Here is a 26,376-nt window from a genome sequence, read left to right as displayed (position 1 = left end):
ACATGAATCACAGCCTTGTCTAAATCAATGAAACTATTAGCCATGCAGTGTAGGGCACCCAAGATGGACGGGTCATGGTGAAGAGTTCTGACAAAACGTGGTCCACTGAAGGAACGGAAAGCCACTGAAGATTGTTGCGTTGAGAACCGCATGAACAACATGAAAAGCCAAAACTATGACACTGAAAGATGAACTCCCCATTTTGCTCGGCGCCCAATATGCTACTGGAGAAGAGCGGAGTAATAGCCCCAGAAGGAATAAAGAGGATGAGCCAAAGTGGAAACAGCCAGGTGTGGATGTGTCTGGTGGTGAAAGTAAATTCTGATGCTGTAAAGAACAATATTGCAACAGAAACCTGGAATGTTAGGTCCACACATCCAGGTAAATTGGAAGTGGTCAAACAGGAGATGGCAAGAGAGAACAGTGAAATTTTAGGATTCAGTAAACGAAAATGGCCTGGAATGGGTGAAATTAACTCAGATGACCATTGTATCTAGTACTGTGGGCAAGACTCTCTTAGTAGAAACGGAGTAGCCCTCACAGTCAACAAAAGAGTCCAAAATGCAGGTCTTGGAGGTGATCTAAAAAATGACAGAATGACCCCTCTTTGTTTCCAATGCAAACCATTCAATATCACAGTAATCCAAGTCTGTGCCCCAACCACTAATGCCAAAGAAGCTGAAGTTGAACAGTTCTATGAAGACCTACAAGACTTTCTAGAACTAACACCAAAAAAAAAAAAAAAAAGATATCCTTTTCATCACAGGGAACTGAAATACAAAAGTAGGAAGTCAAGAGATACCTGGAGTAACAGGCAAGTTTGGCTTAGAGTACAAAATGAACCAGGCTAACAAAGTTTTGTCAAGAGAATGTACTGGTCATAACAAACACCCTCTTCCAACCACACAAGAGATGAATCTATATGTGGAGGTCACCAGATGGTCAATACCGAAATCCAATTGATTATATTCTTTCCATCCAAAGATGGAGAAGCTCTATACAGTCAGCAAAAATAAGACCAGGAGCTGACTGTGGCTCAGACCATGAACTCCTTATTGCCAAATTCAGACTGAAATTGAAGAAAGTAGGAAAACCACTAGAGCATTCAGGTATGACCTAAGTCAAATCCCTTACGATTATACAGTAGAAGCGACAAATAAATTTAAGGGATTAGATCTGAGAGAGAGAGAGTGCCTGAAGAACTATGAACAGAAGTTTGTAAGACTATATAGGAGATGGAACCATACCCAAGAAAAGAAATGCAAAAAGACAAAATGGTTGTCTGGGGTGGCCTTACAAATAGCTGAGAAAAGAAGAGAAGTGAAAGGCAAAGGAGAAAAGGAAAGATATCCCCAGGTGAATGCAGATTTCCACAGAGTAGCAAGGAGAAATAAGAAAGCCTTCCTCAGTGTTCAGTGCAAAGAAATAGAGGAAAACAATTGAATGGGAAAGACTATGGATCTCTTCATGAAAATTAGAGATACCAAGGGAATATTTCATGCAAAGAGGAGAACAAAAAAGGATAGAAATGGTATGGATCTAACAGAAGCAGAAGATATTAAGAGTAGATGGCAAGAATATACAGAAGAACTACACAAAAGAGATCTTAATGACCCAGATAATCACAATTGTGTGATCACTCACCTAGAGCCAGACATCCTGGAGTGTGAAGTCAAGTGGGCCTGAGGAAGAATCACTACAAACCAGGCTACTGGAGGTGATGGAATTCCAGCTGATCTATTTCAAATCCTAAAAGATGAGGCTGTTCAAGTGCTCAACTCAATATGCCAGCAAATTTGGAAAACTCAGCAGTGGCCACAGGACTGGAAAATGTCAATTTTCATTCCATCCCAAAGAAAAGCAATCCCCAAGGTGTTCAAACTACCACACAATTGCACTTATTTCACATGCCAGCAAGATAATGTTCAAAATTCTCCAAGCTAGGCTTCAACAATACATGAATCCAAAACTTCCAGATATTTTAGCTGTATTTAGAAAAGGCAGAGGAAACAGACATCAAAATGCCAACATCCACTTAATCTTAGACAAAGCAAGAGAATTCCAGATAACCATCTACTTCTGCTTCAGTGACTATGCAAATCCTTTCAGTTGTGGATCACAACAAACTGGAAAATGTTTTAAGAGATAGGAATACCAAACCACCTTACCTGCCTCCTGAGAAATCTGTATGCAGGTCAAGAAGCAAGATACAACCAGACATGGAACAATGGACTGGTTCCAAATTTAGAAAGGAGTACATCAAGACTGTATATTGTCACCCTGCTTATTTAACTTATATGCACAGTACATCATGTGAAATGTCAGGCGGCTGGATGAAGTACAAGCTGGAATCAAGATTGCCAGGAGAAATATCAATAACCTCAGATATGCTGATGACACTACCATTATGGCAGAAAGCAAAGAGGAGCTAAAGAGCCTCTTGACGAAGGTGAAAGAGGAAAGTGAAAAAACTGGCTTAAAACTCAACATTTAAAATAAATGGATTAAAAAAAAAAAAAACCTCAACATTCAAAAAAATGAAGATCATAGCATCCAGTCCTATCACTTCATGGCAAGTAGATGGGGAAACAATGGAAACAGTGACAGACTTTCTTTTCTTGGGCCCCCAAATCACTGCAGATGGTACTGCAGCCATGAAATTAAAAGACGCTTGCTCCTTGGAAGAAAAGCCATGACCAACCTAGATGGTCTATTAAAATGCAGAAACATTCCTTTGCCAACGAAAGTCTGTCTCGTCAAAGCTGTGATTTTTCCAGTAGTCATGTTTGGATGTGAGAGTTGGACAATAAAGAAGGCTGAGTGTCAAAGATGTGATGCTTTTGAACTTTGGTGTTCGAGAAGACTCTTGAGAGTCATTTGGACAGCAAGGATATCCAACCAATCAGTCCTAAAGGAAATCAGTCCTGAATATTCATTGGAAGATCTGATACTGAAGCTGAAGCTACAGTACTTTGGCCACCTGATGTGAAGAGCTGACTCACTGGAAAAGACCCTGATGCTGGGAAAGCTGAAGGCAGGAGGAGCAGGTGACAACAGAGGATGAGACGGTTGGATGACATCACTGACTCAATGGACATGAGTTTGAGCAAGTTCTGGGAGATGGTGAAGGACAGGGAAGGCTGGCTTGTTACTGTCTGAGAGGTCACAAAGCATCGGACACAACTCATTGATGAACAACAAAAGCTTTCTAGATTTCTCACTAGAATGCCTGAAAGAACTATGGACAGGTTTATAAGACTATATAGGAGGTGGTAATCAAAACTATGTATTTTCACACATCTTTAACTTCCATGGCTTGTTTATTAACTTTTGTTCCATTTATTCCTTGCGTAGAGGGCCCTAACCTTGCAGAAAGATGAAAATATTTACTTGTTGGCAAGGAAAGAGAAAGAAAAAGCTGAGGTAAAAAGATGGCAGAATACAATAAAAAGGGTGGGGGAGGGTTACAACAAGTAATCAAATTCTAGGAACTAACAAAAATGTTAGTCTGAGCTAGACAACCTACAGAACTCATTCAAAACTGCGTGAATCAAGGTAGACCTGTGGGATTAAAAATGAGAAGGCAGCTAAAATAATACAAAAGATGAAAGTAATGAGCTGAGGCACTGTGAAGACAGTCCTGAGGAACATGAACTTGTACGAGACGAAGACCATTGCAAGGATCCCAAGAGAGAATATCCATAGGACTAGAATCTAATCAAAGGAATCTGTAGTGTTACAAAAAGGAGAAAACTTTAAGATGAGCAGGAATGTCAAATATTATTTTAAGCAATTTAACAGAGGAAAAATATTGTTACGAAGTATAATAAATAAGAAGATATTGGCTAAAGATGTTCGTAGGAACACAAAATGTGTTCAGACTCTGTGAGGAATGATTGGATGGCACTGAAGGGGTGATACAAATTTAATTTTTGAAAGTATATAAGCTATTAAGAGACAGGAAAGAGTAAATAAATAACTGGAAAAAGAAACTGTGTTATGCTGACATGTTTGAAACTTCATAAATGTTGTTAACTATATAATTCATAGAGTAAGGGTCCTGAGAAGGGCTGGAGATGGCATAGACAGAAGCTATCAATGGACAGGCAGAAGAGTCCTTCTTTAATAATATAAAAAGAGGAAATGTCAGGCAGATATGTTCTTAGGTTCCAGGACAGAAATTTGAGAGACTTATCTTCTGATGCTTTGATTTTCTCCGTGAATTAGAAGGTGGGTGATGAGGGACGAAATGGAATCATAATAAGAGTGGGTAACTATTTCAACAGATGCTATAGAGAATTGAAGAGTGAAGAGTAAAGAAACAAGGACACTTGGCTAGGCAGCGATAAATGTTGAAACCATTGTGTGATTGTTTTTTTAAGCATCACTCAGAAACCCAGCAATGGGAATAAAGAAGATAAAATGTTGAGTGTTCAGGATTGGTGTGTCTCAGGGTGTCTGTGACAGATGGACAATGGGTAAACAGACATAAGGATATCGACAAGAAAAAAGGTTGACATTACACATTTTCATGAGGCAATTTTGTTCCCCAAAGGACATCTGATAATCTTGGAGACATTATTGATTGTCATAAGAATAGGCTATGGGTGAAATAGCAGTTATTTTAAATTATAGCTCTGATATAAACTTTAGTACAAAGAACTAGTGGTCACTGTTGGCAGAATTGCCAGAAGCCCAACTTTAGGCTTGCCCTGACATTCAAAAGGAATTCCTTAGCTAAAGTAGATCTAGGACCTTCCAAAATTGGTCTAGAAGTTCAGTAAGGAAGAAATAAACATGAACACACTTATCAATATGATTTTCCCACCCTCTGCGGGGCTCCCTTCTGGCTTCACTCTTTGTAGAAAGACTTGTACTTTTACAGAACTGTGGAGCTTTTGATGAATTTCTTCACCACCAAGGATCATGACTTTTTTTGTTGGTTTTTTTTTTTTTTTTTTTTTTTTTTTCAGATTAAAAGCTCATCGATCATTTCTGTTGGATGAACCTCTCTGGTATACCATCTGAAGGGTATTAGGGAAAAAAATGTCATATTCCTCTAAAGACTGAAAAAGAAACATGATATTACTGATTCAACATGATAGCTGTTTCGAAGGCAGAATTAAAGGAACATAATTTCAGCAGCTTCCTCTTTTCCTCTAATCCCAGAGTTCATTGTTATTTTATACACTGAGGCACTTTGGAACCTCTCAGATGCTTTTAATCTGGCACTTCCTAGTTGGCAATTACTACTTCATCCTCGGTCTTTATGCTCTCAAGAATTTGAGCTCATAAAACAACATTGTTCTTATAATTGTGGAAAAACCACAGGAAAAGAAAAATTCCCTGTCTTGATCAAGCCCCACTTGTGAACATTTTTATATTTATTATACTTATTATACTCTAACATGTTTTAAATTTAAGGTGGAATTGCACTCTCTTTTTGAAAAAGGGGGAGAAATCAAGAAATCATTCTCACTGAACTACACTGGGAACATACATTAAGGGGTGTAAAAAAATTAAAGCGACTCCCCATGTTGCAAAATGAAGTTTAAAAGGCGTCTGAACTAAAGCTAACATCGCATGCGGCCAATCCAATGCCCAGGCAGAATGGAGGGATGCTAACCATGCCTGCCTGCAGTGTCACAGGAGCCAATTCATGGGAGAAGAATGAAGGGACTTAATTAAAGGTGGATGATGTCACTTGAAACAACTTTTGGACTGAGGTTAGGTCAGGGTTAAGTTAAATTCTATGAGGAGTCCCTCTATGCCATGTCAGTGGACAGTTCAAACAAAGTTGATAGAAGGGAGGTAAAAGCCAAGAAGTTAAAAGTCGCACAGTAAAATAAGTGTCAATGTGTAAAAAAAATGATGACAGTTTAAAGCATTTTGAATGCTGAAAATGTTTAAGCAGGAGCATCAGAAACAGGCTTACAAAAGCTGTTAGACCCCGGTAAGGGTGGAGCTTTTATAAGGTATATCCAATGAATCCTGGCTCTTTGAAAAGGGCTCCATTTCAAATGAGTCACTTACATACTTTCCCCTGCACATCAAGAGCACCATCTTAAAAGGACCAAGGAACACTAGAAAAATCTCGTGGATAGTACACATTTTAATAGCATGTTAAGATTATGTAGGCAGGGTACACGGTTGAGAAATGTGAATTTGATCTACATAAGTAAATGATCTTTGTAAAATAATTTTAAGGAAGAAAAATTTACTCTTGGTACTATGAATTTTGCCTAAAATGTTTGACAAACAAGATATATCAATGTAATAGTCAAGAAATATGTATTGATTTCCCCATTGATAGACATTAATATAATGTCTGGAAATGTTTTAGAAAATGTAAAGATGAAATGGACATGACCATATCTTTAACAAGTAAGAGAAACAGGTATTAAACAAATGGTAACACTTAATTTAGGTAGGCATAGATATAAGAAGTCTATAACAGGTATAATCAATGTCATGAGGAATGATAGGTATAATCAATGTCATGAGGAAAAATGATAGATATGATCAACATCATGAGGAAAAATTATGGCCTCCTTCACCTAGGAATAGTAACAATTATATGATAGGTATAATCAATGTTGTGAGGAAAAAAAAACAACAACCAGTATCCTTCACCTAATTTAGAATTATAAACATGGATTATAAGCCTACCCCAGTAAGACTGGTGCATCTAACCACATGAACCAGGTCTAATCACATGGTTCCTCTAACCACGTGGACCACACTCTTGTCTAACTTAATGAAACTATAGACCGTGCCAAGTAGGATCACCCAAGATGGACAAGTCATGGTGAAGAGGTCTGACAGAATGTGGTCCACTGGAGAAGAGAATGGCAAACCACTTCAGTATTCTTGTCTTGAGAACCCCATGAACAGAATGAAAAGGCAAAAAATATGGCGCTGAAAGACGAACTCCCCATTCGGTAGGTGTCCGATATGCTACTGGAGATCAGTGGAGAAATAACTCCAGAAAGAATGAAGAGACAGAGCCAAAGCAAAAACAATAGCCAGTTGTGGATGTGACTGGTGATGAAAGAAAGGTCTGGTGCTGTAAGAGCAATATTGCATAGGAACCTGGAATGTTAGGTCCATGAATCAAGAAAAATTGGAAGTGGCCAAGCAGGAGATGGCAAGAGTGAACGTCGACATTTGAGGAATCAGCAAATTAAAATGGACTGGAATGGGTGAATGTCACTCAGATGATCATTATAACTGCTACTGTGAGCAAGGATCCCTTAGAAGAAATGTAGTAGCCATCATAGTCAACAAAAGAGTCTGAAATGCAGTACTTGGATGCAATCTCAAAAAACAACAGAATGGCCTCTGTTTGTTTCCAAGGCAAACCATTCAATATCACGGTAATCCAAGTCTATGCCCCAAACCGTAATGCTGAAGAAACTGAACTTGAAGAGTTTCTTCAGCAGAAGAACAGAAGAAACTTGAACGCTTCTATGAAGACCTACAAGACCTTCCAGGACTAACACCCAGAAGGATGTCCTTTTCATTATAGGGGACTGGAATGCAAAAGCAGCAAGTCAAGAAACACCTGGAATAACAGACAAACTTGGCCTTGGAGTACAGAATGAAGCAGGGCAAAGGCTAATAGAGTTCTGCCAAGAGAATGCACTGGTCATAGAAAACACCCTCTTCCAAAAACATAAGAGAAGACTTTACAAATGGACATCACCAGGTGGTCAACATTGAAATCAGACTGATTATATTCTTTGCAGCCAAAGATAGAGAAGCTCTATACAGTCAGCAAGAACAAGACCGGGAGCTGACTGTGGCTCAGATGATGAACTCCTTATTGCCAAATTCAGGCTGAAATTGAATAAAGTACAGAAAACGACTAGACCATTCAAGTATGACCTAAATCAAATCCCTAATGATTATACAGTGGAAGTGAGAAATAGATTTAACGGACTAGATCTGATAGACGAGGGCCTGTGTTTCTCCACTTCCCCCTCCAGCCTGTGACCCTGGTGCTTCTTTTCATCACAGCCCCCACTGAATGCTCAGGGCACAGCTGGTAAGTGAATAGATCAGAGGCTCCATTCCTCCACTGAGAAGCTCGGATGCTAGTAGGAGGAGGTATAGGCCAGGTCAGGGGCAGGGGAATGTGTAGGAGTGCAAGGGCCACTCTCCTCGCCCCCGCACTGGACACATGACCCCTTTGATGGGAACCTCTCATACTGCACACCCAGCAGGGAAAGCACAGCACAGACCCTACCTCTGAGAGACTTCAGGACACCAGCATTCCGTGGGCCCCAGGAGGGAATGTGAGAGGATCCACAGGAAGCAGGGGCTTTGAGAGGGACCTTGAAGAGGACCCTCAGCCTCCTCTTGTCCACTTCAGCCGGGGGGTGTCTCATTCGCTTCTCAGGACTCCTCACCACAGCCAGTGCAGATGTCCTGACCTTGATTCCATACGAGGTCCAACAAGGTGGTCTTTGCCTCAGTCCAGGAGAAATGACGCATGTTTCTGTCACCGTTGCCACCCCAAGGTCCACCCCTCCCCTGACCCCACTGCCTATGCTCCCTTCCTCTGACGTATGTCAGTGTGTACTTGTGTGCACACGCAGAGAATCTGCTCCACATTGCCAAAATATCCTGGGGTCTCAGGACCTCTAGTTCCCACGGCAAACTACGTGGCAGGGAGACAGCGCTAGCCTAGGAGATCCTAACTCTCCCTTCATCTCAAGACTCTGCCCCTGCCGAGGCTGATTAGTAGTAACACACACACACACACACACACACACACACACACACTAAATAAAACTTCACAGGCTAAAACGTATTGACTGAAAATTTATAGAAGCAATAGATAAGTTTGGTACCTATTATCTGACTCAGGTGACCAAGTAGAAATTATTATTCTTAAATCTTACAAAGACAGAATCTATAGTCATGAAATGATGATTAGGATAAGAAAACTTGACATTTATTTTTTTAAACAACTGATATCAAGTCCAACACTCTAAGGAAATGTAAAGTCAGGATTTTCCAGCCAGGAGTCCTGGGGCTGACAAACGCCCCTCCCCGCCCCCACTGGGCCTGGAGCGAGTGCGCAGGCGCGAGAGGCTGCAGGTGCGAGTGCGCAGGCGCGAGCGGCCACAGGCGAGTGGGCGGAGGCACAGGGACGCCAGAGCTCCCGGACCGCTCCTGAGGGGAGGGAAGGTGGAGACTGGGTCGGTCCCCACTGCGAAAGGCCCCGGACCGGGGAGCAGCGCAGACACGAGTAAGTGCAGCTCTATCCGCAGCCCCTCACCGCGCGCCCCCGCCTGCCCAACGGCCAGCGGCCCCCGACTCCTCCAGCCTCGGGGAGCGCGAGCCTCGCTGGGTCCTCGGGTCCGGGGTCGCCGCCACCGGCCGCAGGGTGAGGACCCCGGGCCGGGGCCCAAGACGGTCGTGGAACTGTGGGCGCCCCGCGCGCTCGCAGCCCTCCCTAACTCGGCGCCCCTCGACCGCGGGGGGCGGCCTCTGGGTCTGTGGGCGCCGCCTGGACCCGGTCGCCGCGGGCTCGCGGGTTCGGGAAGGGGAGGTGCCTCCGAGGAGCCCGAAGTCGGGGCCGCGGGGTGCGCGTCGGGCGCGTTGGGTCCGCGGGTGTGAAGAGGTCTCTGCTCCCGGATGCGCGCCGGTGATGGGGGCGCCCAGCTCGGGATCCTGTTCGCTGGCCGCCAACAGCGGGTGTTCAGGTGGGACTCCGTGCTCTTTGCTAAAGCCTTCTGGAGGATAGGCTACAAAAGGTTATTAACGTTCACTTTCAGCGTTTTCAGGCTTTATTGACGGTCACTGACTCTAAGAGCGCGTCTTGGAGGGCAGTTTGTGACATACTAACATCTAAGCAAAGTTTGAAATAAAACTATTCCCGCCTTTGTATGTTTTGGGGTATGGTGAAGAGTTTTTCTTGATTCCGTTAGGCTTTTCAAGCCTAACGACTTTTGGCGACTTTTGGCGGAGCTGCACTGCTCTTAAATGGTGACAGTATTGTCGCTAAGTCATGTCCCAACTCTTGGGACACCGTGGACTGACTGTAGCCCTTCAGGCTCCTCTGTCCGTGGAATTCTCCAGGCAGGAATACTTGAGTGCGTTGCCATTTGCTTCTCCAGGAGATCTTCCCAACCCAGGAATCGAAGCCGAGTCTCTGGCATTGTAGGCAGATTCTTTAGCAACTGAGCTACTAGGGAAGCTCCTAAGTTAAATGAGCATTTAAAAAATACTTCTTTGAGCAGTTACCATAGACGCTCAAATATTTGAGAATTTTAGTTATAGTAATGGGCGTGGTTTCTTTGGTTTTTTGTTTGGTTTTGGGTCTTTGGTTATTTTTTGTTGTTGGTTGGCTGGTTTTGGGATTTTTGGATTTCTTTGGGTCGGGGTAGAGTTTGCATCAGGAGGAGATGGTATCCAAATCAGGAGAAATGTTTATTTCATGGTGTTCTGGTATGCAGTGTTGCAGTTTAAAGTATCTAATCCTGGTTAAATCTCAGATTGGCTCCAGCAAATGGATATTTTTATTGAGAATAGTTTGGGTTTTGTTCTGTGGGTTTTTTATGTGCTTTTCTTTTTTAGTACAATCTGCTTATTTAGCATGCTTCAAATCATAATAGATTGTAGTTAACACTGGTGGTTGATGCAAGGAACAATGCTTTGTAACACAGAGATGGGTTGTCTTTTTCTACAGAAATTTGTTCTTGAGTCAGTAAATTTCCACGTAAAACTCTCAGGAGTGACTTTTGCTATAGCACTTTGGTCTCTGTAATGAGGAATAAAGCATATCATTTCACTGTTGAAGATAATGGCATATACTATAAAGATAGGCATCGGGTACATAAAAGGAATTCGAGCCTTGAGTTTGGTGAATTAGTGTCCTCAATGAAACGGCTTGTCTCTTCGAAGAGAAGGAGAGCGATAACCACATGGTGATGACCAGGGTTCTTTCCCTACCTTGAACACCAAGAGGAACGGGAGGAGACAGAGTGATTTTCAGAAGAACTGACGTTCATTTATCAACCACGTACCCTCGTTCCTTGCTGTTTCTTAATTCCCAGAGAAATTAAAAAACGTGGTTCCTAACCAGGATATTTGAATGGGAAAGGTCCTTTCAGTTCCCAGGCAGGTAACTGAATCCGTTGTATAAGCGTTCATCTGCCTGTACCTTGGAAGTAACACTGAGAAAATCGTCTTCTCTAATGGATGAAGTGGGCAGAATAGGAGGGTGGTGGAGCTTTTTGGGGCAAGTTTTCCAAAAGTTGGAGCAAAAGTAAATCAGTCTCTTCAAAGGAACAGACTCATTAGATACCAGCATTTGGGCCTTAAGGTCTTTTGCAACATCATGTAGCTTGTTAGTAAAAATACTCCAGACCAGAGAAAAATCCACGTGGTCAAATGCTTATTGGATGAAAAGTAATGAAAGAAAAAGAACATGCTGAAGATTTTTAATATCTGGTATTTGACCCAGATCAGTTGACTGAGTACAAATAAAGGTCAGTCAAGAAATCTTCCAGAGAGAGAATTTAGTCATTCAGCTGTGATGTGGACAAGAAACCTGCTATTTATTTGTTAAAAATTAATCCCAACTAAAATACTTTGTTAATTAGCAATAAATATGGATAAACTGCAAGTAGTTTACTATGCTGTGTTTTCAAAGCAGGATCAAGGAATTAAAAGTTACTGAAGTTTTCTCTGGAAAGTACTTTCTCAACATTATTTTTCAAATATTGTAATTCTGATTGCAGTGTGTATGAATCTCAGAGTAAAATCTGTTGAGGAATTGATATTCTCTGAGGTCAAATGACTGATTCAGAAGAGCAGGGTTAAATTGGAGGGTAAAAGTGTCAATAACACAAATTGATGTCTGTCATTTTAAATGTACTAGATTGAGGGCCATTTAAGTGGATCGTATAATTAGCATAATTGTGCGTATAATGGTTTATGCTAAATTACCACACAACTCCCCAAATTTCAGCAGCACAGCACTATGGTTCCCACATCACAGCCCTGGGTGGGTATTCACTTTGGGGAGACTGCACTCCTTCAGATGGTCATTCAGGAACCCAGACTCCTCCCATCCTATACCGTCTCCCTTCCCTTAGACCTCATCCCCATCTGCATCCATCAGCAGAAGGGGTCAAGAATATGGAGAAATGCATATGGAAGTTTCTGATGAGCCAGCTCTGGAAGGATCCAGGTCAGTTTCTCTGCTGCTGTTTTGGCCACAGTCCATTTCTGTGGCCACAAGAGAGACTGGGGATTCTTCCAACTGTTCTCCCCAGGAAGGGAGAACAATTAAAGTTGTCAGCAACCGTGAGTCATTCATTTCGATTTAATTCGTTTTCAAATCTTTATTGGCTGTTTGCCATACACCAAGCGCTGTGCAGAGTGTGACCTGAGAATTGGTTGAGCAGCATCTTGATCTTGGAGGAGTTGTGAATCCTCAGGAGAGAAGACAGAGTATGAAGTGCCTGCCATCCTAGGAGAAAGGGATTAAGAGAACCTGCTTTGAAAGTTCAGGGAATGATTCTAGATTTGAAAGCTGCCTGGAAATGATTGATTTGGATTCCACTTTCAGAGATGAACAAGATATGATTGTGAAAGAAGCTGGCATCAGGAGCCGTAGAAACAGGTCCTGCGATACAGGGTATCATAAAGAATATCATGTCGTCATTGTTCAGTTGCTAAGTTGTGTCGGTCTCTTTGCGACTCCATGGAACTAAGAAGAGATATATCATTTTACAGCTAAAGCAGCTGAAGCCTAGAGTAGGAAGGTGACCATCCAGGTCAGGTAAAGGGGTTGAAGATCAGGTTTCAAGCTGAGAAAGAGTCCACGGGGACTCAGTCTGAGCAGTTCCAACACTGAAAGGAGACCACTAATGTTCTGGGAAGGCTGGCATCTGGCCTCAGTGTGGGATTTGAGACAGAGAGTGGGCCCAGGGGGAACTGAGCCTCCGCAGTGGGCAGAGGAGGCCACCCCATCTCCGAAAAGTGCCACTGACCTCAGAGTGGGTGGAATGAGCAGTGAATTCTAGTCCACCTGAGAAAGCAGTCCAATCTGAATAACTCTGAGTTTAGGTTTATCTTACATACTTCTTAAGAAAGAACTTGGACAAGGCCAAGTCAAGTGCAGCCTCTTGAATTCCACACCCAGTATTCATTGGTGGAAGTGCTTAAACCCTCCAAGTGATTCCAGTATTTTAATTTTACTCAGTATTTAATTCCAAAGTTCTCTGTGCGATACAGTGGGTTCTTATTGTTTATTTTATATATAATATGCCTTGCGTGATTCACGCTGGTCAGACTACATGATTATGTTCACTTCTGATATAATCTTTTTAGGTACAGCCTTAAAGTCTTTGATAAGATATTTTAAAATAATTTTAGCATGTGTGTGTTCTATGATTACTTAATGAGCAAATAACTGGAATCAAAAAGAGTGTGAATGTATTTAATGTGAGGACAGGTGAAGTGAAGCAGTCTGGAAGAGGGAACCAATAAAAAGGGATCTTGGTAAATAAATAAAGACATCGTTTAGAAATGGAGAGGTATTTGGAAGGAAATTAGTGCCTGACACCATACTCTGCTCTTTGCATGTTTAGGAGCTAGTTTCTGATGTTATTTTCACCACAGATCTCCCTGTGGTGAATTGTATTTGACCTCCACACTGTTTATCTCCTGGACACATTGTGAAATTTTGAGAAGAAGCAGGTATTAGAATTTGTCTTGAGAGCAGCTATAAACATTTCCTGGAACCCCTCTAGGGTAGAAGAAAAAGGAAAGGAAAATGGAAACAAGGGATAAAGACAGCTAATAATGTTGGAGATACCACTGGGATTTGTGGTCTCTTTTTGAAATGGCTTCCCTGGTGGTTGAGACAGGAAAGAATCCACCTGCAATGCAGAAGTCCTGGGTTCGATCCCTGGGTTGGAAAGATCCCCTGGAGAAGGGAACGACTACCCACTCCAATATTCTGGCCTGGAGAATTCCATGGACAGAGGAGCCTGGTGGGCTACAGTCCATGGGGTCACAAAGAGTCGGACACAACGGAGCACTTTCAATTCACTTTTTGAAACTAAATAGAAGAAGTCAGAACGTGACTGTTTCTTGATCATGGTTTGTTTTCATTTTTGTCTTTTTTTTCTTACTCCTTCATCAGTTATTCCAGTTGATAGAACATTATGTCATCTTCAGTTTCAGTGTGAGTGCTTGTCTTGCTTCCATTTGTATTATTCATGCAAACGTTGATTGAACTGATGACCCCAAGTCATCAAGGAAACATTAAATACACTGATGAATACATTTCTTAATTTTAGAAAAAATTAATGAGTGAAGGTTAAAATACTCTTCTTAAATTTGTCATTTAAAAAATTCTCATATGCATACCTCATTGCCTAATACTGCCAGAAAAATGAGGAATTCCTATGTGTTAATGAGCCTGTATATTTTTTACAGGTATGACTATTACCGAGTGTAACAGCCCAGTTTGCTGGCCACGTCCTGTCTCCAGGAAAGTTGTAGCTGCTGTTGTTTCAGGTAGTCCCTTGGGTACCAGAGGTGAGTTTATGAAGCTATACGACCTTTTACACTTATTTAAAAAAATTGAAGTGTCGTTGATTTACAGTGTTGTATGTCAGCTGTACAGGTAAGTAATTCAGTTGTGTGTGTGTGTGTGTGTGTGTGTGTGTGTGTGTGTGTGTGTGTGTGTATTCTTTTCCATTACCGTTTATTACAAGGTATTGAGTAAGTTCTCTGTGCGATACAGTGGGTTCTTATTGTTTATTTTATATATAATATGCCTTGCGTGATTCACGCTGGTCAGACAACGTGATTATGTTCACTTCTGATATAATCTTTTTAGGTACAGCCTTAAAGTCTTTGATAAGATATTTTAAAATAATTTTAGCATGTGTGTGTTCTAATTCCAGTGGTAGTTATTAGAGATATGATTTTGCATGAAGTATTTCTCTTTTTGTTCTTGACCAATTAAAAAAATTGTTTTTTTTTTTTTCTGATTGGTTTGCTAGATATTTGTGACTACATTAAAAATGTTAACTTTTGTCTCATCTTAAAATACGATCTGAATTAGCAATGAATATTGTGCTATACATAAGGGCTGTGACATAAGTCTAGTTTCTAACTTCATAAACACATAATCTAGAAGGGAACACAGACACATATGTAACAACTGCATTTGTTTACTGAGTGAAATAGTGAGATGGATAAAGTTCTAGTAAGCCTTGAACAGCCAAATCAGCTTCAGAAATAGATGTGCAGTTATTTTAAAATATTTTAAACATTTTCCAGCTACATGCAGAAAATAGTGTGAAAGAGGTATGGTTCTTACTATAAGCAATTTAGCATTTTGACATTCTGAGCATCCTCATCATGAAATTAAGTCCAGAAGGAGTTTTCCCACATCTCTTGAAATAGTCCTTGTTCGTCCACAACATTTCCCATAATAACAGAGGTGCTTCCAAGGGCAGGAAACGTCAACGTTATTAAAGTTTCACAAAGCAAAGTCACTTTTAAGAATATGATGTCCCCAAACTGACAAAGGTCTTGAAAAATAATTTCAAGGGCGGCATAAATTATTTTCTGCTTGTCAAAGGGCAGAAATATTTAGGTTGAGCTAATGAATGGTAGAGTTTTAGAGTGGAGAATATCCTTAAAATATTACATAGATTTATACTGTCAGTAGATGCTACCTACATGAGGTTATTTGTATTTAAACAAATTTTAAAATTAAAACTGCAGTTTCTCAGTTGGATTTGCCATATTTTAAAGATGTTTATTAGCTACATGTGGCTAGTGAATACTGCATTGGCTAGTACAGATACAAAACATTTTCATTATCATAAAAAATTCTATTGAGCAATACTAAATATATACCCAGATATTCATAGAGGAGGCAACCAAGTCTCAAGGAAGTAATAAAACTTCCAGAGGTCACACAGCTGTGTTTTTAAAGAAACGCAGAATGATGCAAAGCAAGTAATAACAGAGGCATTAAAGAAACCCAGGAGGTTTCTGGAACAGATAAAGTAGAGTTTAACAGTGCAGGCTTAGTTGTTAGCAGGGTTGAAGCTCATGATCATTAGGACGACCTACCTGATTGAATTTGGACAGTTAAAATTTTATGCAGTGAATTAAAAGCAGAAAAATATTTCAATTTCAATCAAAGGCTGCCAGCTCCATATTTTTAGCCTGTGCTGTGCTTCCAGATTATGTTTATCACTTTAGTATACAGGGCACCACTCAAACCAAACCCGAAGTTTGGTTTGCCTGGCCCCAAGAAATGAAACAATCTTGAGGGGTTATGGCTATATTTGAAAAGGTTGATTTTTCAATGCATCATGCAGACTGGCCCTGTTTTAAAAGGGACTCCTGCCACCACATAGTCGAAATGTGAACTCTTTTCTCTCTTGGCAAAAGTCAAAGATAGGCCCTGCATTTTTATTATTTCATTAAAATCCAAGTATTATTTTTCCATTTTCTACCTTGTTTTCATCACAGTGTGATCAACTGTAGTCAAGAAAGGAAAGGTTAGATTTATCAATCGAAGTGTGATAAAGGCCCTCTAAATAATTGAACCCTCAGGAGAAACAATCCTCATGTATTCTTTTTCTGTTGCTTCAATATCTTCATAAAAAGTCATTTCAGTATGTTTGGTCCTGTAGCAGAGATTCTGTGAAGTGCTTATCTTCCTCGGAGGTCCAGAAAGCCTGTGAGTGTGTGGATAAAGGTGGGTCTTAGAGAGAGAGAGGGAGGATGGAGAGAGACTTGATGCTGAGAGAGGACAATGTTCTAAAACCTCCTTGGGTTGAAGGTAGGGGAGCAGAAATACCCATGAGTAATCTAGAGTAAAAGTTAAATAATCAAGGAGATGAATACTCTGAAGGAATATGGTAACTTCCCTCCTAGAAATAAAAGTTACCCTTATTAATTCTCTTCCTTTTGCCCCAGAAAAGCATTAGTTAGGTCTAGAGAGGGGTATTATTGCCAGAAATGGAAAAGGCAGTTTGAAGAGACTAGCCTGGAGCAGAGAGAGCAAGAAAGCTGAGCCAGTAGATGGAAAGCAGACTTCATGGAAGTCTCCAGCTCAAGTTCTGGGAACACCAAGTTCAAGTCCAAAAGGGCCCACATGGGAACTGAGGAAGACTGGCAGAGAGGGCAAAGTTACACTGAAGGTACAGTATTTATTATGGGATTGAACTCCTGAAAGGCCTTCCAGTAGCTTCCGATCTGTTCAAGAATCCTTCATGTCCTGCTGCTTCCCAGTGAGTGGCTCACAGCTTCAAGACCTCTTCTCCAGGCTAAAGAACTATTTGTAATATACCCTGCCTGTATTTTTTACTTTGGCAACCCAGACAAGGAAAGTTGAACAATTTTCAGATTCTAGAGCTTTTGCCCCAGCCCTGGAAATGCTGCAGACAGCCAATCTCAGCTAAAGGGAGCCACTTAGCCCAGGGTCACATCACCCCTTCGTACAATGCCCTTCATCCAATGACAGGTGTAAGAATATAAAAGTTAAGACATCCTCCTGAATTGGGACATCCCCCTGAAGGGGTCATCTCATTTTAAGAACTCTCCCCCAAAGGGTCACCTGAGGTTTCCTGAGGCTGCAACACAACTTTACTTCTACCTTTGCCCAATCTGATGTCCTTTTCTTCCATACGTTGTTGATGCCAAGAGTTGTCCCTAATTAATCTCTTAGACACTAATCACTGTCTCAGGGTTAGCTCTGAACATGGTGGCATTTGTTTATGATTTGGAGTGCATACCTAGACTTTAAAGTGCAGCAGTGCCCAATTGCACAAATATGTCTTTCTATTTCTCTCTCTCATCTCTGTTTTCATTTTCTCGCTGCTAGATTAGTCAGGGGACTCCCAAGTTCTTCATTGTGTCATCCTGGTACCAAGATTCTCCTGGAAATTATAAAGTTATTCACCTTCTACATCAAGTACTTCTTATTTTTTCCCTAGAAACATAAATCATCCTTAAAAGGAATTAGAGTATCAAATCTTAAATATATTTTAGTTTCTCCACCACTTTATACATTAAATGCTTTTTCCTGGAGACTGCTTCTGACATTGGCGTTCACTGTGCTCTCAAACTGCCTAATTTGGAAGCTACTCCTGTTTCCAAATGCTGCCTTCTGCTGGTCTCCTGAAGTTCTGAAGTCTGCCCTGCCTCCACTATTAGGTATAGTTCAGTAGTTGTCTACCTCAAGGTAATAGGGTATCTTTTGGAAGCTTTATTCTTTTTCCATTTACACAACACACACACACGTATATGATTACATATATTATATAATTCTAATACTTAAGCGTCTATGTGACCACAGCTTTATCTGCAGCCCACAGGTTTTGCTACAGTATATTTTCATTCAGTTCAGTTCAGATGCTCAGTCATATCTGACTCTTTGCGACCCCATGAACTGCAGCATGCAAGGCCTCCCTGTCCATCACCAAGTCCCAGAGTCCACCCCAACCCATATCTGTTGTGTTGGTGATGCCATCCAACTGTCTCATCCTCCATCGTCCCCTTCTCCTCCTGCCCTCAATCTTTCCCAGCATCAGGGTCTTTTCAAATGAGTCAGTTCTTCACATCAGGTGGCCAAAGTATTGGAGTTTCAGCTTCAACATCAGTCCTTCCAATGAACACCCAGGACTGGTGTCGTTTAGGATGGACTGGTTGGAGCTCCTTGCAGTCCAAGGGACTCTCAAGAGTCCTCTCCAACACCACAGTTCAAAAGCATCAATTCTTTGGTGCTCAACTTTATAGTCCAACTCTCACTTCCATACATGACCACTGGAAAAACCATAACCTTGGCTAGACGGACCTTTGTGGCCAAAGTAATGTCTCTACTTTTTAATACGCTGCCTGGGTTGGCCATAACTTTCCTTCCAAGGAGTAAGTGTCTTTTAATTTCATGGCTGCAGTCACCACCTGCAGTGATTTTGGAGCCCAGAAAAATAAAGTCAGCCACTGTTTCCACTGTTTCCCCATCTATTTGCCATGAAGTGATGGGACCAGATGCCATGATCTTCGTTTTCTGAATGTTGAGCTTTAAGCCAACTTTTTCACTCTCCTCTTTCACTTTTATCCAGAGGCTCTTTAGTTCTTCTTCACTTTCTGCCATAAGGGTGGTGTCATCTGCATATCTGAGGTTATTGATATTTCTCCAGGCCGTCTTGATTTCAGCTTGTGCTTTCTCCAGCCCAGCGTTTCTCATGATGTACACTGCATGTAAGTTAAATGAGCAGGGTGACAATAGACAACCTTGACGTACTCCTTTTCCTAATTCTGGAACCAGTCTGTTGTTCCATGTTCAATTCTAACTGTTGCTTCCTGACCTGCATACAGGTTTCTCAAGAGGCAGGTCAGGTAGTCTGGTATTCCTATCTCCTTCAGAATTTTCCACAGTTTATTGTGATCCACACAGTCAAAGGCTTTGGCATATTCAATAAAGCAGAAATAGATGCTTTTCTGGACCTCTCTTGCTTTTTCGATGATCCAGCGGATGTTGGCAATTTGATCTCTGGCTCCTCTGCCTTTTCTCAAACCAGCTTGAGCATCTGGAAGTTCACGGATCAGGTATTGCTGAAGCCTGGTTTGGAGAACTTTGAGCATTACTTTACTAGTGTGTGAGATGAGTGCAATTGTGCGGTAGTTTGAGCATTCTTTGGGATTGGAATGAAAACTGACCTTTTCCAGTCCTGTGGCCACTGCTGAGTTTTCCAAATTTGCTGACATATTGAGTGCAGCACTTTTACAGCATCATCTTTCAGGATTTGAAATAGCTCAACTTGAATTCCATCACCTCCACTAGCCTTGTTCGTAGTGATGCTTACTAAGGCCCACCTGATTTCATATTCCAGGATGTCTGGCTCTAGGTCAGTGTTTCATTATCATTCAATTAATGAAATTCTAATTCCTATTATGACTTTATCTTTGACATCCATATTTATCAGAAGTATGTTTTGGTTTTTTTTTTTTTAATTTAATTTGTTTATTCAGCTGCACCTGGTCTTAGTTGTGGCTTTCAGGATCTTCAGTCTTCATTGTAGCATGCAAGGTCGTTTAGTTGTGGCATGAAAACTGTTTGTTTGTGGGAACCAGTTCCCTGACTCGAGATGGAATTCAGGCTCCCTGCATTGGGAGTATGGAGTCTTAGTCACTGGACCACCATGGAAATCCAGAAGTGTGTTTTTAATGTCCAAATATTTGATAAAATATTGGTTATACATTTTTAAATTTCTTGATTATTCTGAGTCTTGTTTTATACCCAGCATTCAGTCAACTTAAAAATGTGCCATGTACACCTCAAAATTTGTATGTAAATGTGCATTTCATTCTTGTTAATGCAGTGTTTTATGCAAATGTAGGCCAAAGAGTTTTTCAATTAATTTATTTTAATTGGATATAGTTACATTAAGGATATTGTGATGGTTTTTGCCATAGGTCAACATGAAATGGCCACAGGTATACATGTGTCCCCCCCAATTCTGAACCTCCTCTCCCATTTCCCACCCCACTGTATTCCTCTGGGTTTTCTCAGAGCACCGACTTTAGGTGCCCTGGTTCATGCATCAAATTTGCACAGGTCATCTATTTTACATATGGTAATGTACATGTTTCAATGCTCTTCTCTCAAATCATCCCACTCTCATCTTTTCCCCCTGAGTCCAAAAGTCTGTTCTTTACATCTGTGTCATCTTTGCTGCCATGCATGTAGGATTGTTGGTACCATCTTTCTAAGTTCTCTCTATATGCATTAATATAGAGTATTTGTCTTTCTATTTCTGGCTTACTTCACTCTGTATAATAGGCTCCAGGTTCATCCACCTCATTAGAACTGACTCAGATGCATTCCTTTTTATAGCTGAGTAATATTTCATTGTGTGCATATAGCACAACTTTCCTATCCATTCATCTGCTGGTGGACATCTAGGTTGCTTCCTTGTCTAGCTTTGTAAATAGTGCTGCAGTGAATGTTGGGGTACATATGTCTCTTTCAATTCTGGTTTCCTCGGGGTGTATAGGCCAAAGACTTTAACAATGGTATTCAGATCTTCTGTAGTTTACTGATTTGTTGTTGTTCTGAATTATTGATCTAGGTAATTTAGATTTTATTTCTAGTTAGTTTTCAGAATTTCCCTTCATATATTGCCTCGAAGTTTAGTTTTATGACATGTTCCTTGTAAAGTAATGGTTGGTTTTATTATCCTGTCTTATCTCCAGTGATACTTTTTGCTTTCAAATCTCCCATTATTTTTTTTTCAGTTTTGCTTATTGTTTTTATGACATAAGTTTTGCATCCTTTAACTTGCAGTCTGACTATGGTGTCTTGTAAGGGGCATAGAATTAAGATTTTTGTTTGTTTCAAAAAATCTCTGCCCTTTAATGTGACTATTTACAGTTAACGTATCTTATTATAGACCTTTTACTCCTTGTTTTCTGCTTGTCCTTCCTTTTTATGTTCCTCTGGCTCTTCCTTTTAAATTCATCAAACTCCATTTTCCCTTTATTAGCTCACAATGCTTATATAGGTAGCAGTTACACATGCACCGTGACTTATTAGCTCCTTTACTGCTTCTCAAGCAGTGCTGAGACCTTAAATTTATTTTATTACTTTTTCCTCTTCCTCTTGTTTTAATGCATTCTAATTTTTATATATTTCATTATTACTCTTATGTGCAGTTAGATTTTATTCAGATTTATTCACTTACGCTTCCTTTCTGTTCTATTTAATTCCTTTGTCAAGTCCTTATTTTCCTCTATGATAATTTTCCTTCTGCCTGCGGGTCTCCCTTTCAGTTGGTTCTGATGAGAACATATTCTCTAAATTTTGTTTGTTTGCAGATTTCCTTATTTCATCTTCCAAACAACATTTTCTCTGCCTCTAGAATTCTCAGTGAGCAGTTATTTTCTTTAGCACTTTCCATTATTTTCTAGTATTAATCATTTTTGTTGAGAAGTAAGCAGTAATCTTAATCTCATGTGTTGTTGAAAGGTCAACTGTTGTTTTTCCTCTGGTTACTTCTAAGGTGTTCTGTTTTTCTTTGCTATTTGTAAATTGTACTCTGGTGGTGTTAGATATGGTTTCTTTATATTTACTCTTGTTGCGTTTTTTAGTGCTTGTTGAATTTATGGCTTGATATATTCTTTTTAGTTTTTGAGAACTCTCAGCTATTATTTCTAAATATTGTTCTCGCCCGAATCTCTCTCTTCTTTTCCCTTTGGACTCCAATGTAAACATATGATGAAAATGTTTACTGTGGCCCATATGTTTCAAATGCTCTTTTCTGTACTTTTTTATCCTTTTTGTTTTCCACGTTTAGTCTTCCTATTTTTACTGCTACTCTGTCTTCCAGTTCATTTATCTTTCTTCACCTGTGTTCGGCCCACTACTGAGTTTAATTTTGAATTCTGTCAGTTCAACTTTAATCAGTTTCTAGTTGTCTAGTTAAATTCTCTACCTTGTCATCTATTTTCCTGAACTTGGTAATATTTATCAAAATATATTTGAACTTTAATATCTAGGTCATCCATGATTCTGATTCTGTTTTTTATTCTAATTCTCCTTTTCTTGGGAGTCTTGGTGGTTCTTTGATGAACACCAGACTTGGGATATGACAAGTTGTAGAGAATCATAATGACATTCCAGTTGACCTTTGAACAACCTGGATTTAGATTGCACAGATCCACTTATATATGGATTTTTTCCCAACAACTGCAGCACTGCATGATCCGTGGTTGGTTGAATCCTCAGATGCAGAACCATAGATAGGAAGGGCCGCCTATCAAGTGATATGTGAATTTTTGACTGCATAGGGAGTCGGTGTCTCTAAGTCTTGTATTGTTGAACGGTCAACTGTCCTTTTTTCAAGAGAGAATTTCCTATTCCCAGGTAAGGAGCAGAAGGAAAGATCAGCTTATTGATCTTCAGTCATTGCACAAGCTTCATACTCATTTTCCTTCTTTATAGATGTTTCCATCAAGGTAGCTGTTTCATCAACCTTCCTAACACACATTCACGTGGACACAGATACATATAGAAACCTCCAGTGTCCTAATTCATATCATTAGCTTTCCACCGGGCCACTATTCTTTGGTGGGTTCTGAACCTCAGTTTTATCTCCTCAGCATTACAAGACTCCTGAGTCTTTGTTTTGACTTCAGTTAGCTTTTGTTTGACTTCTTAACATCTTGCCTTGTCTACCTACGTGGAAAATGTGATAACGTCAAGGGACCACTGTTGCTGAATTGAGCTCGAGTCTCTGAATCTTTCCCATCTCTGGGATTTTGATCCTTAAAATTCTAGCTGCCTTGTTATTTCTAAAGTCCAACCCTGCTCTCTCCTCAGTCCTCCAATATTGTCCTAAGATCTACTGGCTTTTCTGCCTCTTAGGAGCCATATTTGGTTTCTCATGCTTTTGATTTTCATCAATAGTTTCTAAATGACTGGATTAGATAAAGCATGTGCAGAATACTGTTCTTACTTCTATGAGTTTCTTTTCTATTTTATTTTTCTATGTCATGGCTACCTCATTAGCTTTATAATGCTCACAGTCAAATGTTGCTTATGATTTATCTGACCTTTCTAGTATGGTTTCCTAAGGTAAACTGATATAGTTGGAAGCAGAAGTCCTTACCTACTATTGAAAAATTCTGTTTTAGCTTTCTATGAATTCTTTGATTTATTTTATTTTGTCCCATCTTCCATCACTTTTTCCTACCAGAAATTCCGATTCTCACAGTTAATTTTAAAATTAAAAATTATAATTAAGCTACTATGTTAATAGTCAAGGGATTAATTTTGCTTTGAAGAAGAACACAGATTGATGAATGGAATATGGAGAATTTCTTAAGACCTTTGTCATTTCTAAGCATGGGAATCAGCCATCTGCACCGTGATAAATTAGTCAGATATGTAAGGAAGCACTCATTATAAAATCAGCATTACTCAGTAACAATCTCAAAAGTTGCTTCACTTTCCTACTCATGTTACCAATTTCCACATGTTCAATAGGAGCTTAGAATCATGAGATAGGCCATTTTCCATGTCCTATCTTAGTAACTATAATTATTGGGAAAACAAAACTATAAATAAGGATTTGCTATGAATATATTCAAACCTTTTGTTCCTAAACATCTTCTAGAAGAAGACTGAAAAGTTTGACATAGAAACACCTCTTGATAAGTAAGAAACAGTAAAATTTCTCATAATAGTTCTTTTCTGATCCCATTATGTGATTCTCAGGTTCACACAAAATTATTTTTATATGAACTTCACAAATCTTATTTTTACTATTAAATCAGTGGCCCCACTCTTTTGAAACATGGGGCAAAATAGTTGAAATTGGAACAATTTTCCAAAACCCAGGGCATATGACATATGTACCTATAGAACGCAATATTTCTGTCTGGTTCTGCAGTAGAATTTTTCATACCTGCCAGTCTAAGTTGACTATTGTTTTTACAGTGCGTTAGTAGAAATCAAATGGTAAATTCAGTCAAACAGTCATTTCATACATCAAAAAGAAAAATCAGTCAACACAACTGTCTGACTGAAATAAAGGAAGAAAACAATTCAAGGCAAACAGTTGTCCTAGGAGACTTGTATAAATGCAGTAGCGGTGTCATGTGCAGAATTAACCTTTCCCCACCTTTAACTGGAGAACATTCTGCCAGCCAATTCAGTCAGCTCAGATAAGCCTGAATTTTAATATTCCAGTCTCATCACTCTCAGTTGATGGTGACTGCGCTTCCTTCTCCTTCCCCTGTCACTCAGTGGAGAACGTCAGAGCAGGAGGACAGTGATATCGGCATACTGTAATGGCCTGCCCTGGACTCTACAGCTTCAAAGTTCTTAAGCTGACTCAGTGATCTTACAGAGTCTGGTGCAGAAGGAATATGTGAATTAAATTACAGACCGTTGACTGCCTTCTAGCACTAACATCCCTTATTTCTGGTTCTAATATATCACTAAATACTCAAGAAGAAATTTTTGAGTGTTTAGCAGAAATATGGCTCCAAAGCAGACACATTGAAAAGAAACATTGTCATCTATGATTGGTTTTAAAGTTGACTTGTCTTTTACTCATAAACAGATTTAGTGTGAATTCAGTTTTGCTAAACGTTAGAGAATCTTTTGGAGGGACGTGCCAACTCTTTTGAGTTTTTTTGCACTCTGACTTTTAAAGCAAGGTTATTTTTCAAAAAGTTTAAGGGTTACTTGAATACTATAAAGATTATTTGTATTTTTGAGTTGCCAGTTCTCTAGAACAAATTTGTGTGCTTGAAGTTCTTAACTGTAGTACCTAGATGGCACGTGGAAAGCAAGCAAAAGAGATGACTTTTCTGCTTTGAGAGACCTCTGCCTATCTTTGTAAGTAACAGGACTCATTCCTCATGAAACAATGTTCAGAAAGGAAGGAAAGGTAGTTTTCTTAGTTGAAGCTTATGATACTGAAGAGGACTCTAAGAATAGCTTCATAAAGAGGATCTGCGTAAAACAGAAGTAACCCTAGGAAACATGTATTTTCTGATGGACTCTTATCTTTGTGATGGTGAAAAGAGGATATGGCAAGGAAGTGACACTAATACTGGCGTGTTACATCAAGCTGTCTCCTGGGATGCAGGGGTAAGCACGTGGGACAATAAAAGCACTTGAGAAAGAGTCAGCTGTCAGCCATCCATCACCTAGTTTGTGAGCATACTTGTGCCTCTCCTCCTCCTTTCCTTTTGACCATTTTACTTTTCTCAGCATATTTAAAAGAAGGCAAGGTGAAAAGAGTGGGTTAACTGTCAGATCAGTCTCATTTTCTGTTTTATAGTACCTCTCCCAGTTTGAGAACAGATAGAGAGCTTCGGAATAATGGGAAAAAAAGAGTCTCTTGGATCAGTAATAGACTCTCATGATAGTTGGCCAATCTTGTGCTCATTTAGGATGCTAAATAGCAGTAGAATGTACCAACTTCTAATTCAGTAACTAATTAAGTGCTCCTTTAGATAATATACCTGGGTAAGGGGAAAAAAACCCTATTTTTCTTTACCTTGTCATAGCATTAATGGATGTTGGGGGGAGTCTGTGTTTATCTGTCTATCCATCTAGATATAGATACATATTTTGGATTTGCTAGATTTATTATTCCTGTACCTGTTTCCCCTCAGATGTATTCCCTCTCCCTTTCTTGCTCTGCTGACCCCTAGAAGCCACATACTGTTCACATGATTAGATTTAATGAGAATCCTTGATATGTAGTTGAGGAGCAGGAGGAAGGGAGAAACCAGAGTCTTTTTCTCTATCTTGATCTTGCTGGCATCTCTGGCAGGAATGTCTTCAACTCTTTGACTCCA

At 40.0% G+C, this 26,376-nt stretch overlaps 1 protein-coding gene and 1 long non-coding RNA gene across 2 annotated transcripts in view; both read left to right on the top strand.

Moving 5' to 3' along the window:
- The window catches only part of LOC136152893 (uncharacterized), a 37,083-nt gene extending 32,005 nt beyond the window's left edge, over positions 1–5,078 (top strand). The window contains exon 3 of the long non-coding RNA XR_010660284.1: positions 4,974–5,078. This is a non-coding gene — a long non-coding RNA (uncharacterized lncRNA). The remainder of the gene's footprint in view (positions 1–4,973) is intronic.
- A 3,409-nt stretch (positions 5,079–8,487) lies between these two features.
- Positions 8,488–26,376, top strand: part of LOC136152767 (uncharacterized) — a 50,862-nt gene continuing 32,973 nt past the window's right edge. The window contains exons 1-3 of the mRNA XM_065914139.1: positions 8,488–8,572; positions 9,026–9,256; positions 14,464–14,565. Coding sequence (XP_065770211.1) covers positions 8,488–8,572; positions 9,026–9,256; positions 14,464–14,565 — 418 coding nt within the window. The remainder of the gene's footprint in view (positions 8,573–9,025; positions 9,257–14,463; positions 14,566–26,376) is intronic.

This window comes from Muntiacus reevesi, chromosome 22, assembly GCF_963930625.1.
Source record: "Muntiacus reevesi chromosome 22, mMunRee1.1, whole genome shotgun sequence".
Lineage (NCBI taxonomy): Eukaryota > Metazoa > Chordata > Mammalia > Artiodactyla > Cervidae > Muntiacus > Muntiacus reevesi.
The sequence above is the reverse complement of the archived record's forward strand: the minus strand, read 5'-3'. Positions and strand labels throughout refer to the sequence as shown.